Raw genomic sequence first — 16,128 nt, forward strand, 5'->3', positions numbered from 1 at the left:
TTGCTCTGTTCTCGATGCTTTGCTCTGCTTGCTAGCTTGTGTTCTGCTCTGCTCGACGTTGACCTTTTGCTGTCTATTGTCAGCACTCTGCTCCAGACTTTCCATCCTGTCTGTCGTCCTCTTTCCCCATCACCACCACCACCGCCAACAACATCACCCCTCCCCCTCCCTCCCTCTCTCTCTCTCTTCAGCCAAGCCAAACAACAAATCAAAAGGAATTCTGTTCCTTTTTCCTGCTGGGCATCGGAGCGATTTTTGGACTTATCGTGAGCCTTGCTGGCCCTCGTTTCTGTCCTTTTCCTGCTGTTCCCTCCTGCCTGGTCCAAGCCAACAAAAACAAAAAGCAACACATCTGGGCAGCTCCTTCCCAATTATCGCGCCGCGGCATCCGGTACTCGGAGGAGGTCGGGCAACTTTTGCACGAAAGCAACATTCACGCACATGCACTCTGAACTTGGTTATTTTTGTCATCGATCTTCCTGCCCGACTTTTTTTCTTTTGCTCGTCTGATCCAGTATACGACCTGTTATATTCATTGCGCATCTTCTTCCGGCTCACCGATACTTCTTTCATTACACGTGCGCGAGCTGTCTTTTGCGGGCTGGGGTCTTAAAATATACCAACTTGCCAAATTCCATTGCGCCCATTCGCCAGTCTTTGCGACTCACCTCTCGTCCACCGCCTTCCTTTCAACGCCACCGCTTGACTGAGATACCCGATTACCGAGCATCAAAATCCTCTGGTTCGCATAGCCATATTGCCACAGCCTGTTTGTCGCCTCTTCTATCCTCTGGTTCCCGAATAACGTCTTCTTACCTCCTGTCCTGGGGCTTGTCAGTCAGTGACGTGCGAGCTGTGTCAGTGACTCAGTGTTGCTGAACTTGCTGCCACCGCACTCAGAAAAATCGTCGTCTTCAAGCCAGTTCATGGTTACTATGCATGCCCCACGGGAGTCGTTTAATTTACTCTCTCTGATGATGATGGCTGTTCACTGGACTTGAACTACTTGTTCGCACTGACTTTGACAGAAGTCTTTTTCGATTTCGAAAGTGACAAGGTTCCCTTCGTTTGACCTTGATGCTTGGCCTGACCAGCTATTTATACCAACCACGTTGCCGTCACTGCTCGATGGGCACTCGTCTTCAACATGTTGGGACGACTGCTTCATTTGGGCTCTGGAGGCACTGCCACCCCTACCGTTGAGCCAAACAGCAATAACATATCTCGCCCCATTTTGTCTCTCGAATCAGTCCAGGAGGATATACATACACGCAACCTTCTCTTCCCCGATGCCCATGCGTTGTATCAGCACCGGAACGATCAAGTTTTCCCGTTATCAACTACTCCTACTACCCCAGGCATATCCACGGCAAACGCTTTCGACTATAGTGAGGATGTCGATCTCGATGTTAAGGATGTCCGCGTTATTGTGATGCAGGATGCTTTGGGGCCAGCTAATTCGTCCCTATTGTTCGACAGCCACCCGCCTCCAGAGTCTGTTACGAATTCGGATAGGTCCCCCGTGCGGCAGGAAGCTAGAAGAGCCCCTATTTCGACGCGCAAAGGTAGTTTGACACAGTCAGCGAGGCCATTGGTCATCCAGTCCGACAGCCCTCAACCTCGCCAAGGAGCCTTTGATCGCCGAGCATCTATTCACAGTCGGAGCCAGAGCTACAACGAAACTGAATCGCAGAGAGCAGCGCGCGAGTATAGGGAAGAACTGGCGACCTTTTCCAGCTGCATCTTCGGCAACTCTGAGCTCATGGCCTATAAGGGGACATCCACCAAGGTTCATGTTGTGCCTAGTGATGCACGCACCAGTGATTCAGCTACGTCGTCCATCTTTGGCGATGGAAGGAGCTCCATTGGCCGCTCTAGTGGCCGTTCCAGCAAGCTTTCACAATCCTACTCGTCTCAGACCATCTCGCCCACAATTGGGACCTCCCAGACTCTTGGAGGGGCGGCACCGCGCCCGAGTGACAAACGCAAAGTTCTCATCACCAGGCTATTCCCTGTGAACCTCACCCCCGATGATACGGATTCCAGCATCACACCACAGAACCGCTATTCGGACGAGAATAGCGGATTCCCTTTCCCTTCCCAAGGAGACGAATCCTTACACAAGAAAAAGAAGCCACAGCCGAAGCAGAGACGCACACCTATGTATGCAGTCGTGCTAGTGGTGCAGATTCCTAGACCATCATCCAGAATCTCCTCTGCCGTGCCGTCCAAGTCGGCCTTCCGCGAGTCTGGGTCATACCAAGACCAAGACTTCTTTTCCTCGTCTTACAACTCTGCAAAGGCCGGTTGGAATATGATGTCTGCATCCGGAATGTATGGAGAAACAGCAGATTCTCCGGACATGGAAGATAGAATCGATTCCTTGACCCGCCATTGGGACATCATCATGAGAACCCTGACACATCTCCAATCACTCGTCGCCACAACCATACACTCCATGCTCAAGCAAGCAGATCTCACATCACCAGGCCCTTATTCAGGGTCATCTGGATCGAATTTTGTCTCTCGCACACCATCATTGACAGATCGGCGCGGAAATGAGATGCCTCGAGCTAAGCCACCTAAGAGCACTACCAAGCTCGTCTCATTATGGCCGAATTGCCTTGCGGATGATATCAACATTGCTTCTGAAGTCGGCTTGGCGCGGAGCAGAATCGTGATGGGACTTAGCGCAGCTCGTGTTATTACTGGCCAAGGCAGATGGGGCATTTGGCGAGACGAGGCGATTTGGACGTGGAAATGGGCAGCGTCCACAGAACGCACTGCCTTCTTTCACAACCTTTTGACAGGATTTCTAGCCACACATACCGACTGGCTCCAGGCCTTATGCGGCGCTTCATATCGTAAACGGGCGGCTTTAGCTCGTCGGAATAGGAACGAAGAAGATCTCTCCCTTCCGGCCCGAACCATCATCATATCAGACGATAAGATGGCTGCTCGTCGGCTGATCTTTCTCCTGTCCGCATTCCTTCCCACCAACCAGCAAATACCTACAGCTAGAGCGCATCGACCCAGCACATCTGCATCCATTGGAGGCTATTCCAACTCCCCGCCAACTTTTATCATACCTGTTTTGCGGGAAGAGTCTCTCCGTCGTAAAATCAATCGGCGCAGTGGGTTGAGACGAGCGTCACATTCCAGGACCACTAGCCAGAGCGCGAGAAACTCGACCATCACACCTCAATTTGCGCAGATTGGGCTCGACCGTAACCACCAAAGGCGAGCATCTGATGCTGCGTCGATTCGCACGACAAACTTACCTATGCCTGGTACCGACATTGTGACGCGGAAGAGTAGCGCGGCAACAACTACTACTATAATGCCCGAGACCACGACTCCTCACTTTACTAGTGTACAGCAGCGCGACAGCCAAAGGCGTCCACGACCCGGAAGCAGTGGCAGTGTTGCAGCCGACGACCTGAAGAGATCGCTCAAACGAGGCGACAGTGGTGGACAAGTTGGTGGCGTCTCACGACCGCCTAGCTCAGGTCTGAAATGGGGCAACCTGATGAGTGGACTATGGAGTCCTCGCCGAAGAGATTCGATGGATAGCGGCACATACAGTCAAGGCAGTGCCGATCTGCGATCTCCTGTAAAAGCAAGTTTTGGAAGGGTTGACAAGCTTTCTGAAATGGTTAGAGAATCTCCTGAAGAACGATTCGAAGCTGTTGTCAGAGACTCTCCTCGTGGTGTAAACCCCCATGATGTCGATGCCCCCAGAGACAGCTACAGCAGTGTACGTGGTCGAGGATCTTTTGCGCAGGCTGATCGCACACCGGATCCGAACGGTGCATTCGAATCCCCTGTCAAAACGTCCATCAATGCAGAGGATGGCGTGATCGATGTTGATGTACCCTTCCCAGACTACATTGCATCTTTCGAGTCGGCCATCAGCTCTCCCTCAAGCAGCGGGTATTTGTCGACCCCTGGGCTGCCAAATGGCCTGGAAACTTTTGACCAGACCCGCTTCGCCATTGAGGGAGATTTGCCACTTAATGCTGCGGGTTGGCTCAATCGATTTCATCCGGACTTTGCGCTTCAAGCTTTGCCTCCACAAGATAATCTCCTGGACAAAGTCAAGGCGGCTCTGCGGGCGGAGCCATCGCCATCGCCAACAGCATCACAAGGGAACGAGTTGTCTGAGCGCTGGGTTGATGTTAGTAGCGTCATGATAGCTGATACCATCAATAACTCGATCACCCGCATTGTCTATCGCAGATTGGTAAGGCCGAAATCGCAAAATGATAGGGGGTCTGGCGGAAACCCATCCGGTGCATTTCATTCTGGTGGCCAGACGATGCTTACACCTTCTATCCTTCCTTATGAAACCCAACTGGAAGAAGAGTGGATTGAAGAACCAATCTTTACATGCGATGAAGCTTTGCGCGATGCTGTTGAGAAGGTGATACATTTCAACGGCGATGCCAGCAAGGGAAGCTCGACAACCTCATCTTCACAGACACCCAGTGACTTCCAAGGAAGCATTGAGAGTGACAGTACAATGCCGGACACGTTGTCGGAAGTCACCCAGCTTGCCAATCCTCCACTGGACGCTCCCAGGGTCCAATGCAGGACAGTCATTTTGTCCACGCTTGAAGACATGTTTCGCGAAGCCGTGGACAACCGCGACACGGACAACACTGGACCTACGGGCAGCAATCTCAATCGTCATCGTCAAAGCATCTTGCGGGATGCCGTGCGGGCTTGGGTCACGAGCATGGACGCCGTCGAATGAAGCCTTTCTTATCGTCATCACATTGTCTCCTGCGGAAACACGCTTTTTAAACCCATTTAATTCCACATCAATTTTTCATCGGATAATAGAGACGGAACTCATGTTGCTCCGCCAATTTAATGGATCTTTCACATCCCGGTTTTGCTAATTTTCTTGTTTTGATTTTGCGTCAGCATGCCAACCACGATACCCCAACGCGCATAAAGATTTCGCATTATTTATTCATTTTTTCCTCATTATTAGTCTTAGTCAAGGAATCCAGTAGTCCTTGCCTAGCATGGGTTGTTTCTTGCTGGCCTCATCTGTCGTTATCCATTGTTCAAGGTTTTGAATTTTACTTTGAGACGGATTTGTTTGGCTGGAAGAAGACTGCTCTATATACACACTTCTTTTATATTTGGAGCGATGGCGTCTAGGAAACGGGTCACTTGGGGTCTATGTATCCGTTTGCCCGTAGGGTTGCCCTTGTACTTGACATTCCTTGTTAGTATTAGCTTTCAGATACTAAGAATATTTTCGTATAGACCATTTCGTTCGTCTTGACACTCTAAGTGCATTTGACACCGGTTAACTGGTGAAATTCAAGCCGCTGTATTGCATGGATATGCCTTCTAATGTGACTAGTCTACTTCTTCTTTGCAGGTCTAGCGTTCTTAAGCCTCTTCTTCTCCTTTTCTTGTCTCTCCTTGCGGATATCATGCGCCCCCTTGAGTTCCTTCTTACTGCCCATGCCATCCCTAAATCTACCCTGTCGCTTCTCTCTCGCCTCATCCACTCTCTTCTTGCGGACGTGGAAATCATCCCTATACTTATCTGCCTCCTTGGGCGCCTTATCCAACTTGTGCTTGTACCGTACGCCGCTGGGCAGTCCCTGCGTGGTGCCTGGCTTCTCTGCCTCTCCCACTCTGGGCAGTGATCGGACTCTCTGCGCCCTCTTCCATTTATCGTACCGCCCGGATTGGAATGTAGCGGCAATCTTGACGCCGGACTCTCCGGTAATCATCTTGCTGCCCTTGGAGCCGTCCTCGTCGTTGTCCCGGGACACGTACTTCTTGGACTTGGCGTCCCAGCGCATCTTGGAGCGGGAAGGCTGGCCGAAGGATTTGGCGGTTTCGTCGTTTGTCAGGTCCATGGTTACGTCGCGGGCTGCTTCGACGAATCCGCCAGAGTGGACGCCGTAGCCGCGCTCCTCGGCGGCGTTGTGCGTGCGAGGGGTGTAGCTCATGAAGACTTCGGAGTCGCGCCAGTCTGTTTTGCCCTTTTTGGCGCCTGTGTTGGAGACTGTTACTTCTAGCTCGTCGTCGTCGTCTTCCCAGCCGTTGGGTTCTTCTGCGTCCGGTGCTTCATCGTCAGAGGCTGCTTCGTCAGAGTCCACATCCATGTCGTTGCCGTTGGGGTTCGTGGGGATGTCGTCGTCCTCGATGTCGCTTTCTTGTTTCTGCGGCTGTCTGTTCTTGGGTGTGATTTTCTTTCGGAGCTGTTTCATTACTTCTGCTGCTTCGGAGTGAGATTTATCGGTATGGCTGATTTCGAAAATTGTTTCCTGAGGTTTGAAGCTACTGATTCGGGCGAGCATGTCGGCGCGTGCTTGCTCCATGCCATCGACATCGTCGCCGAACAACCTGTGAAGCTGACTCCATCCCGTTGATGCTGCGATTTCTCTTGAACGTTTGGCGCTTTGGCTGGAGGCTGAGTTTCGGGTCTTGAGGTATAGCTTTTCGGCCTTGGCAGCAACACCGCGGAGTGTGTTGATGTCAACATCTTCACGGAGAAGCTTGTTCATCCACTCAACGTTGGCTTCAACCATGTCTCGTTTCAAGGATCCCACGATAATATCGGATGCAAATGAAGGTTCATCACCTTCCTGACCCAAAACGAGTCTTCTGCCCAAAAAGAGCTGTAAGTCCAGCAGGTACGGTGCGTCCATGTCCCTGACCAAGCTATAACTCCAACCTCTTTGCCCGGCACGGGCCGTTCGACCGACTCGGTGCACAAAAATTTTGGGTTGCGACGGGAAGTCGTAGTTGATAACGTTGGCAAGAACAGGGATATCGATACCTCGGGCCGCCACGTCAGTGACAACGAGGATATTTGTTTTGCCTCGTCGAAAATCTTCAACCTGGTTTCTTCGGGCTGTCTGGTCGAGTGAGCCGTACACATGTGATACAGCGAATCCTGCCTCGTGAAGAACATTTGCGAGATATTCGACATGGTGTTTAGTAGCTGTGAAGACGATGGTTGAATGTTCCGTAGGTTTTCCACCACCGGTCTCGCCCCTCTTTCGTTTTTTCGATCCCTTCTCACCATCCTTGCTTGCGCTCTCAGGGGTACCCATGGGCATTTTGATGACATCGTGAAGAATGTGTAACAAAGCACCTTCTTTCTCTGCACCTTTGATAGAGAAGAAGGCACTTTCCAAGTCGGGTGATACCTTAGTTTCAGCGTCCAATCTAACGAGGCTGGGATCTTGCAAGCCGGCTCTAGCAAACTCGACTAATGAAGCGGGGAGGGTGGCAGAGAAGAGCAGTGTTTGCCGGGAGGGTGGCAGGGCGTGCAGAATTTCGGTAAGCTGGGCTGCGAAACCCATTTCGAAGAGTCGATCAGCTTCATCGAACACAACGTACTTGATAGACGATAAATCCAAGGACATTTCAACTTTCAAGTGTAGGAAACGACCGGGTGTGGCAATAACGATATCAGGGTTTGCCGCCATGTAGCCGAACTGCTCCTCCAAGCTGTCACCGCCAACAAGAAGCACAGCCTTGAGGTCAGTTCCCCTGGCAAATTCCTTGACAACCTTGAGAGTCTGTATAGCCAATTCTCGAGACGGTGACATGATGAGAGCTCTGCTGCCGAAGCGGGCGCTGTGTGCACGGAGTTTCTCAATCATGGGAATGACGAAAGCGCCAGTCTTTCCGGAACCAGTTCTCGCCATGCCGACGACATCTTTTCGGTCCAGTACAAGGGGGATCGTCTTTCTTTGAATGGGTGTAGGAACTGAGAAGCCTTTTCGTGTGATGGCTTTTAAGAGGTTTGCATTGAGGCCTGAAGAAGTTTTAGCATTGATAGACAACGGAGAGGTGATTAACTGGAGCTATCATACCCATTGCTTGGAAGCCGCCGCCCTTTTTAACGGTTCTACCTTTCAAATTCGAGGCTTTGCGGTATGATGCTGCCTGTTGAAGGGCAATGAATGCCTCGTCACCGCCATCTTCGGCTCCCTCAGGATCGTTCAAAATGTCATCAAAGTCAGCGTCCTTGCCTGCAGCGAAACCCTGATTGTCATCGCCATCTTCGCCAGGGTATAACGAGCCGAGAATGTCGAGCTCAGGCTCTGAGGCCGCCGGCGAGGCCGCACGTCGAGGCATTATGGACTAGTTGCTGGCGAATTCCCTGGGGTGAAATCTGGATTGAATCCTCACCACGGCCTTGCCAAAATGTCGGCACTGAAGCTTTGACGTCGCAAAATGAGGCCGACAAGCCAATTTTTTTTCTGGGGCTGGCGACCCGTTATCTTATCGCCGCGGGGCAGGCAAGTGAAGAAAGTGGGTCTTGCTACATGAGCCAGCCAGCCTGCGCTCGATTTGGCTTGCTTGGTTCTGGCGCAGGCTCTCAAACTTGACATTTTAGGTTCATTCCCTCGTGCCCAGGGAGCAACTTGGTACCTGGACCAACAAATCTGTCTCGTGAGGTTACCAACTCAGCGCCTCTCCTCTAAACCCTCAAATTGCGACGGTTGCCGTGCTTGCAGCTCATCCCAGAACCGAAATGGCTGGAGACGAATCCCAAGATGACCTGGCTGCGCTCTCAGCTCTCGATTCTGAGGCTGCAGAATTCAAGAAGGTATGCTCTGCCAACATTGAAGTTATGACTTGAAGCAACGTGACTTGACAATTGACCACTCACCACAGGATACTGAGATTGATCGAATCCTGCGAGCATTCAGACTAGATGCGTAAGTACAACACGTCCTCCCCATTACCGCAAACTCATTCTAACCGCATCCCCAATGGATCCAGCTACGCCGTAATGGACCTTCAACCCGGCGTTCCAGAGTCAGACATCAAGAAGACATATCGCACAAAGTCCATCCTCATCCACCCCGATAAAACCAAGAATCCCCGCGCCCCTGAAGCATTCGACCGTCTAAAAAAGGCCGAAACAGAATTACGGGACGAGAAGCACCGCGAAAGATTAGACGAAGCCATTGCCGACGCCCGAATGCTACTCATCCGCGAAAACAAATGGAACGTGGACAGCCCCGAGCTCCAAACAGACGACTTCAAAAAGAAGTGGCGCGAAAAGTCAAAAGAGGTGCTGATTGACAACGAGCATCGCCGCAGACGACAGATGAAGGCGCAGATGCAGGAAGAGGGTCGCGAGCAGCGCAAACAAGACGCCGAGCTGGAGGAGAGGAAGCGCAAGAGGCAGCATGAGCAGGATTGGGAGTCTACGCGAGATGAGAGGATTAGTAGCTGGCGAACGTTTCAGAAGGGAAAGTCTAGCGCTGATGGGGAGAAGAAGAAAAAGAAGAAGCTGAAGCCTATTGGATGATGAAGAGCGTTTAAGGACACTGGGGGAAGATTTACGACTTTTTTACGACGGGTTGAATTTTGTTCTTTGTTTGGAGCTTTGAAATATCTTGATGACTTGTGAGTTTGCTTTGATATTCTAGCCGGGAAACTTCTAACCAGTGTAGTATACACCCTCTATGACAAGGAACCGCTGGGTGATGGGAAGGTGTCTGCTTATAATAGACACTAGAAACGGCTAGAAGCATGGCAGCATGAAATGCACTCATAGACCAGTATAGATAGCGAAAGACAAATAGTCAAATATCAGGAGATTTGTCTTGGGAACATGGTCTCTTCTACAGTAAATACAATACACATCTGGACAAATGCCAAACTAAAACCAACAAGGGGATTGGTCCCCTTCCTCCAGAAACGCCGCTTGCTGAAGTTCTTTTAAACACCTTCGAATGCACTCTCCTTATTCTATCCAGCTTTTATCTTTCTCCATCTTGTTAGGTGTTATGGTACAGAGGATAATATGTGAGTTTTTGTAGTATGTTAGCTTAGTCTCTTATGAATCCGACTTTTTAGGCTCGTCCTTTGGCTTGGTGTCCTTGGCTTCCTTGTTGTCTGTCTTGGACTCCTTGGCGTCGGGTTTCTCTGCGTTTGACTTCTCTCCTCCTTCGTTTTGATGCGCCGGGTGGTTGGTGAGTGTGTGCCACATGGACTTCAGAAATCCTTCGTTTTTGTGTGATTCAGGATCCGCTGGGTCGGAGCTATGGATGCAGCCGTTAGTTTAAGTCTCTTTTAGGCTTAAAAAGGCACAAATTTTCTTACCTTTGCGCTGACGAGACATTCATAACTCGCCTGGCAGTCTTGTCGCCCATCTCGTCCGCAAGCATCTCCACAATGGTTCGCTGGTTTGCGCTCAGATACTTTGGCATGCTCACTCGGAACTCGACCCTCAGGTCGCCTGATCCTCCTCTTCGTGCTCCTAGCCTCTTCATGCCCATACCCGTGAGCGTCATTTTGTCCCCGGTGTTGGTACCGGTGGCAACCTTGACATTGACTGATCCGTCAAGTGTTGGGATATTGACCTGACCACCGAGCAACGCAGTGGTGAGGGGAATGTTGGCGGTGTACAAAATGTTGGAACCTTCACGACTGAACTTGGGGTCCTTGGCTACACGAACAAAAACGTACAAGTCTCCGCGTTGAGTTCTGGCGTTCGGGTCGGCAGTCTTTCCGGTTGGGGGAGCGTCTCCTGCACCATCAACCCGCAATCGCATACCATCCTCAATACCGGCAGGGATGTCGACGGTGATCGTCTTTCGTTCTCGCACAACACCATTTCCAGAGCATGTTCGACACTCAGAGCCCTTCGGGATAGTTGTACCTGTGCCTTCACAAGTTCCGCAAGTCGAAGCCATCTGGAAGCCACCCTGCATGAAATGCAATCGCGTACCCGTTCCATTGCAAGACTTGCACGGTGAGCGCTGCGTGCCGGACTTCAGCCCGCTACCCGTACAAGTGCCGCAAGTTGTTAATGGAGTAATACTAATAGTCTTGCTTGTGCCTTTTGCTGCTTCCATGAAAGATATGCTGGCTTGCACCTCGATGTTGTCGCCTACGAGAATTTCCTGTTGAAAAGGATTCGATCGTGCGCCTCGTCGACCAGCAAACGGACCCTGCTGGCCGGTGAATGCGGAAAAGATATCCTCGAAGTTGAAACCTCCTCCAAAACCACCCTGAGCCCCAAAGCCACCTTGTCCGCCAAAGCCTGAAAACGGATTGCCAGCTCCCCCAAAAGGGTCGCCTCCTGGTGCTCCGCTGGGATCGAAGCCAGCAGCACCAAACTGATCATATTGTTCCTTCTTTTTGGGATCGGACAAAATTTCGTAGGCGGATTGAACATCGGCGAATTTCTCTTTTGCGTTGGCATCCTTGTTGGTATCGGGATGGAATTTTTTGGCTAAGCCGTAATACGCTTTCTTGATTTCCGATGCAGAGGCCGATTTGCTAACGCCGAGGGCCTGATAGGGATCTTTCTGCGACAAAGAATTCGTGCTGTGGAAGGGCTACAATGGGTTAATTTTGGCCTTGCAGTTACGGAGGACTCAGCGTAGATATATGCGAGCTGGTTTACTTACTCTCTTGGTCGACGGAATTCCATTGTGTTTCGTCCGAGGGCATCTCTCACGGGGATTGGGGCGGAATGCAGCTGTATGAAGCTTTGCTCCTTGGTTCAGACATTGTCGGATCTTGGGTCGACAGCCGAGCTTGCCATTTGCGATGGCTCGCGCCGGCGCGCCAACCTTTGTGAGAAGAGAGGGATTCATACTGAGCTACAACAATTCAAATGAATTGCATGGAGCTCGAGGAATGAAACCAAAGATGACCGGTAGTTGGCCGGGGATACTCTTCGCCCTGAATGGAGTCTTCTCGAACGTAGTCGCTGCTATTGAGTCCCGAACTTTTTCAGCCGGCTTTAAGCCGACGTCGGCTGCCTGAGGCGACAAATGCCGTCATAACCCGTTGCATCCCGCTGGGGTGCATGCAGCCAATGGCAGGACTTCTATTGCAACAGAACAGACAGGGGGCGCTTTCGAACATCAAAATGTAAACTTGGCCATGTATTCTGGTGCAGAACTGTAGTTCATTGCGAGCCAATTACTGATTTACCCTGTGCGAGATGAAAGCATCGAGATCGACCATAATTCTGAATTCCCCAAGACACTAGTACACAACTCCAGCCACGCTTTCATCTTATCCAAAAAAAAAAACGGGCATCACATCACAATTCGGACTGAAATGTCATCCAACACAAGAAAGAAAACCATGGACAAAGCCAAAGTTGTCAATCCACCGAATACACTCACAAAGACCACCCATCAAGCTCACGTACAGTCCAATCCCACAACTCCTTCGCCAAATCCTCATCCCTACCAAACCTACTCGCCTTCCCACTCACCCCAACAGGCTCATAATACGCACCGCTCTTCACGTCCTTCGCAACAGACGCCCACAGCTGATTCTTAGCCCCCTGATTCACTGGAGTGAAGAAGTAATTCGCCAAGGGTCCCAAAGCCCTCTGCGTAATCGACACGCCAGACATGCCATTGACCAAATTCGTCCTCACAACACCCGGGTGAATAGCCGTAACAGTAAATTGGGGATACTGCGCCGCCAGTTGTCGCGCAAACAGCACATTGGCCAACTTGCTCTGGCCATATCTCTCAAACGCCCGCATCCCATCCGCAGTGGTCTTGAGTGAGTCAAACACAATTCCTTCCTTTGGAGCCAGGAAATGCCCCCTTGAAGACAACGAGACTATCCTGACGTCGGAACCGGGCTCCGAGGCAGTTCTTTCCAGAACAGGGAGTAGGAGCTTCGTGAGAAGTGCGTGACCCATGTGATTCGTGCCGAATTGAACTTCGTAGCCGTTCTCTGTGAGCCCAGGCGCCGCGGCCATGATGCCAGCGTTTAGCATGAGGATGTCGAGCCGATCTGACTCGGCGAGGAATCTCTGTGAAGCTTTCTTTACGGATTCGAAGGATGTTAAATCCAATTGTAGGACTTTGACGGAGGATTCTGGTTGGTATTGGTGGATCTCATCTACTACTTCTTGTGCGGCGGTGACGTTTCTGGCCGCGAGCCAGACCTGCTTCGGCTTGTGCTTGACGTACTCGCATATAGCTTGCTTTCCGAGTCCATTGTTCCCACCTGTGACTAGGATGACTTTACCGTCAAGCGGGGGGATATCTTTCTCGGGGTTGAATGAGACGGCAGCCTTGTCAATGGCCATGCTTCGAAAGATTCGAGACATGACGATGTCGGTACTGGACCCAGTCGTCGCAGGCCTAGTGTATAAAGAGTGTTTGAAAGGATCCTAAACTGATATCGTGTATGTATGAATTTTGTACCTTTCAATACGTCTGCCGACTTGAAACTCAGTACATGTAGTGTAACAATCCGGCAACGTAGCAACTTCACACACGTGCTAGTGGTTCAGGCCGTCATGTGTGGCAAAGGTGGAATGAGCCGAAAAGCTGTAGTGAACAATTTTCTAACCACGCGTCCTTGTCTCCGAGATGATCAAAATCAGTTTAAGTATTAGAATAGCAGGAATTGTCGTGTTTACCTTTTGTGACCGAGCATGAATGAGTGCTGTAGTCATAGAAGTGGTGGACGGAGGAGGCGGGGTGATAATTATCCCGAACAAATTACCTCGGCACGTAAAAGAGCTGAGGGTGCATGAGCAATCCTGCCATGAAACAATATTTACTTGTATAATATTTGAAACACAGTTATTTTCTCAAGCTCTTCGTAGCGCACATTGAGCTAGGAACCTATAAGGATCGCTGCAATGGCAACTAATGTGGTGTAAGACTGGGGGCCAAAATGGGTCTCAACATCTCACTATGCAGGTCTAAGTCAACCAAGCGTGAGTCTGTCTACTAGCCAGTGTTAATAGCATCGAGCTAGTAATTTGTGAAATGAAGGTTAATCGAGCACTATTTTTAAGACGTAATACTGGGTTGAATTTGGTTCTTATTTTAGTTACCTAATGCCCCTTCAATTACCATCATACGATAATCAGGTATCGTAGTATTTCATAGTGTCTCGCAAGTAAACCCAACGAACGTTAGACACATTCTTAGCATTTACTGTCCCGTGCTCTCGCGTACGGGCTGAAGAATAATCCTTCTGCATCCCACACCTTCTTCACACGCTTCAGCTCAGACAATCTTTCCTCGTCAAACAAATTTTCCAAACTTTCGTTAAACCTCATTGTATTGGGCATTGTCCTCGGGGCAACAGTGTCACTGCTTCGCCCGATCGCCAAAAGCTCATCCACCAACTCGAGCAGTTTCCCTTGAGAACTCGGGTTCACACACCACGCAGATACGGTGAAATTAAACCCGCGATCGCGACTTTCCAGGAACACGCCTTTTCCATCTTGTCCAACCCCATTGACCTGCAGCTTGTTTGGGTTGAAGGCGTGAAAAATTACAACAGTACGTTTAGCATCCTGAATTTCATCCGTGCCCTTGATCCACGCTGCGAATGCTTTGGTAATGACCTCCGGCGTGACCGACTTGACACGAGCGGCGTTCATGGTTTTAAAGCCCCCGTGGGCATTATGTGCTTCCAGGCCGTCGTTCATGTTTGCAAGCGGTATAAGTGCGGTATCAGCTTTCACTGCCTTGGAAACCAAGTTCTCGTCAAAGAGCGGACTGGATGCTTTTTCTGCATCTTCACCGGAGCCAAAGAATGAGGCAGACGAAATGATCAGAGGAGCACCCGGCGAGGGAAAGCCGGGAGGCGCGCGAAGAAAGGTGAGCTGAACATTAATCTGTTCCGCAAGATGTGTGAAGGTAAAGAAGGCTTTGACAGCATCATTTAGTGCCGGAGGCGGGAAGATCAAAGTCCTCGTCCAGAGCTTGTCTTCAGACAAATGCAGAGAAGTAATAGGATATACCTTCATGACGGCTGATGTGACAACGCCAAGTCCGTGGCCAGCACCGCGTAGGGCATGAAACAGGGCGAGCTCGTCTCCAGTGGATGCTGAATGGACTTCAATGGCATTCCCCTCAGCGGTTATAACTCGGAATGCAACAACATTGTCGACCATGAAGCCGTGTAAGCCGTTCTGACCTGTGTTTCCACCTCCGAGAATTGCGCCAACAACACCAACAGCATTAGAGTTGGGGACTGTGGTATAGTAGCCTTCACTTGCAAGTGACTTGAGCAACTCGCCAGTCGTGACGCCTCCGCCAATTCGCACCGAGTCATTCTCCTTATCCAGCTGGATAGATTTGAAGAGTTTGAGGTCCATGATCAGAGATTGTGAACCAATTTTAAGGAAGGTACCGTGACCGCCACCAGAGGGAATGACCCTGAGGTTATTTTCCTTGGCGACCATGAGCGCAGCAATCACATCTTCCTCTGTCTTTGGCGTCACCGACAATGCAGGAAGAGAAGTGTATAAATCTGACCACCGTGAGATGACATCACTGGCGGCTGCGTCCTGGTTTGGAACAACGAAAGAGCAGCTGAGGCGGTCTGTGCCGGTCACTGACGAAGCCATTTTGGTTTTGATGATGAAGAAAAGATGAAATGTAGGATGGATCAGACTCGAATAGTAGACAGTAAGCTTGTTGCTGACGTGTGATTGCCTCCCCGTTGAAATTCTGGGAGGCGCAGGGCATTTATATTAACATTTCCGCAGTCAACCCGGCAACAATGACAGAAAAGAATGCCGTTAAAGCCAGGATCTCATTGCGTGTATTCGTAAAGGTGTACGTGATGGAGCCACCCAGCGCACCTGTAAAGCAGTTTATTATCGTCCGTGATGCTGTAAAGGTGTACGGGGTGGGTATGTATTTGACGAATCGCTTCCCACTCGGCCTTCCCGGGTTGCTGAGCGGAAGGACTTTGAAGTGCGAGCACCTCCGAAATAGTTGGTCTGTCTCCTTTGCTATTCCAGTGCGAACTGAATAATACACCAGACCATTCAGGCGACATTTATCTGGGCTTGTTTCATGAAGCGTCTGCGCGTTCATCGGAAGCACCAATAACGTCTATGTACCATGCTTCTTTCAAGCGGCAATGTTGTTCCCATCTGGAGGACAACTATCTGTCTTTTGATCCTTGGGTTTGGTGTTTCTGCCATAACGGTCCTGCAATGGTGCAACTCAGCCCCAACTGTTTATTAGTTCGTGCGCCACCGTGAATTTCGACCCTGCTGTTTGCTGCACCTGCGCACGACTTTCGGTACTCGGAACTCTTTTTCTCCATTTAGGCGTAAAGCCTGCTTCGGGCTTGGTAGATGCCGAAAAGTTGCCCAGGGGTTGA

At 50.5% G+C, this 16,128-nt stretch overlaps 6 protein-coding genes across 6 annotated transcripts; 3 read left to right on the top strand and 3 right to left on the bottom strand.

The window, feature by feature from the left end:
* Positions 1-1,147: 1,147 nt before the first annotated feature.
* VFPPC_05147 (hypothetical protein) lies at positions 1,148-4,756 on the top strand (the record flags this gene model as incomplete). Its single annotated transcript, XM_018284385.1, has 1 exon — positions 1,148-4,756. One exon carries the CDS (start codon positions 1,148-1,150, stop codon positions 4,754-4,756), a length of 3,609 nt encoding a protein of 1,202 aa, XP_018145857.1.
* A 625-nt stretch (positions 4,757-5,381) lies between these two features.
* On the bottom strand, positions 5,382-8,124 carry VFPPC_05148 (ATP-dependent RNA helicase DBP10; the record flags this gene model as incomplete). The annotated part of the gene is made up of 2 exons (XM_018284386.1): positions 5,382-7,801; positions 7,860-8,124. 2 exons carry the CDS (start codon positions 8,122-8,124, stop codon positions 5,382-5,384), a joined length of 2,685 nt encoding a protein of 894 aa, XP_018145858.1.
* Positions 8,125-8,524: 400 nt separating this feature from the next.
* On the top strand, positions 8,525-9,310 carry VFPPC_05149 (DnaJ domain-containing protein; the record flags this gene model as incomplete). The annotated part of the gene is made up of 3 exons (XM_018284387.1): positions 8,525-8,599; positions 8,668-8,711; positions 8,776-9,310. 3 exons carry the CDS (start codon positions 8,525-8,527, stop codon positions 9,308-9,310), a joined length of 654 nt encoding a protein of 217 aa, XP_018145859.1.
* A 2,835-nt stretch (positions 9,311-12,145) lies between these two features.
* VFPPC_05151 (short-chain dehydrogenase/reductase) lies at positions 12,146-13,075 on the bottom strand (the record flags this gene model as incomplete). Its single annotated transcript, XM_018284389.1, has 1 exon — positions 12,146-13,075. The coding sequence occupies one exon, from the start codon at positions 13,073-13,075 to the stop codon at positions 12,146-12,148; it is 930 nt and encodes a 309-aa protein (XP_018145861.1).
* Positions 13,076-13,180: 105 nt separating this feature from the next.
* Positions 13,181-13,387, top strand: VFPPC_15909 (hypothetical protein; the record flags this gene model as incomplete). Its single annotated transcript, XM_018293662.1, has 1 exon — positions 13,181-13,387. One exon carries the CDS (start codon positions 13,181-13,183, stop codon positions 13,385-13,387), a length of 207 nt encoding a protein of 68 aa, XP_018145862.1.
* Positions 13,388-13,927: 540 nt separating this feature from the next.
* On the bottom strand, positions 13,928-15,361 carry VFPPC_05152 (FAD linked oxidase; the record flags this gene model as incomplete). The annotated part of the gene is made up of 1 exon (XM_018284390.1): positions 13,928-15,361. The coding sequence occupies one exon, from the start codon at positions 15,359-15,361 to the stop codon at positions 13,928-13,930; it is 1,434 nt and encodes a 477-aa protein (XP_018145863.1).
* Positions 15,362-16,128: the final 767 nt, after the last annotated feature.

The sequence above is a fragment of the Pochonia chlamydosporia genome, chromosome 3, assembly GCF_001653235.2.
Source record: "Pochonia chlamydosporia 170 chromosome 3, whole genome shotgun sequence".
Taxonomy (NCBI): domain Eukaryota; kingdom Fungi; phylum Ascomycota; class Sordariomycetes; order Hypocreales; family Clavicipitaceae; genus Pochonia; species Pochonia chlamydosporia.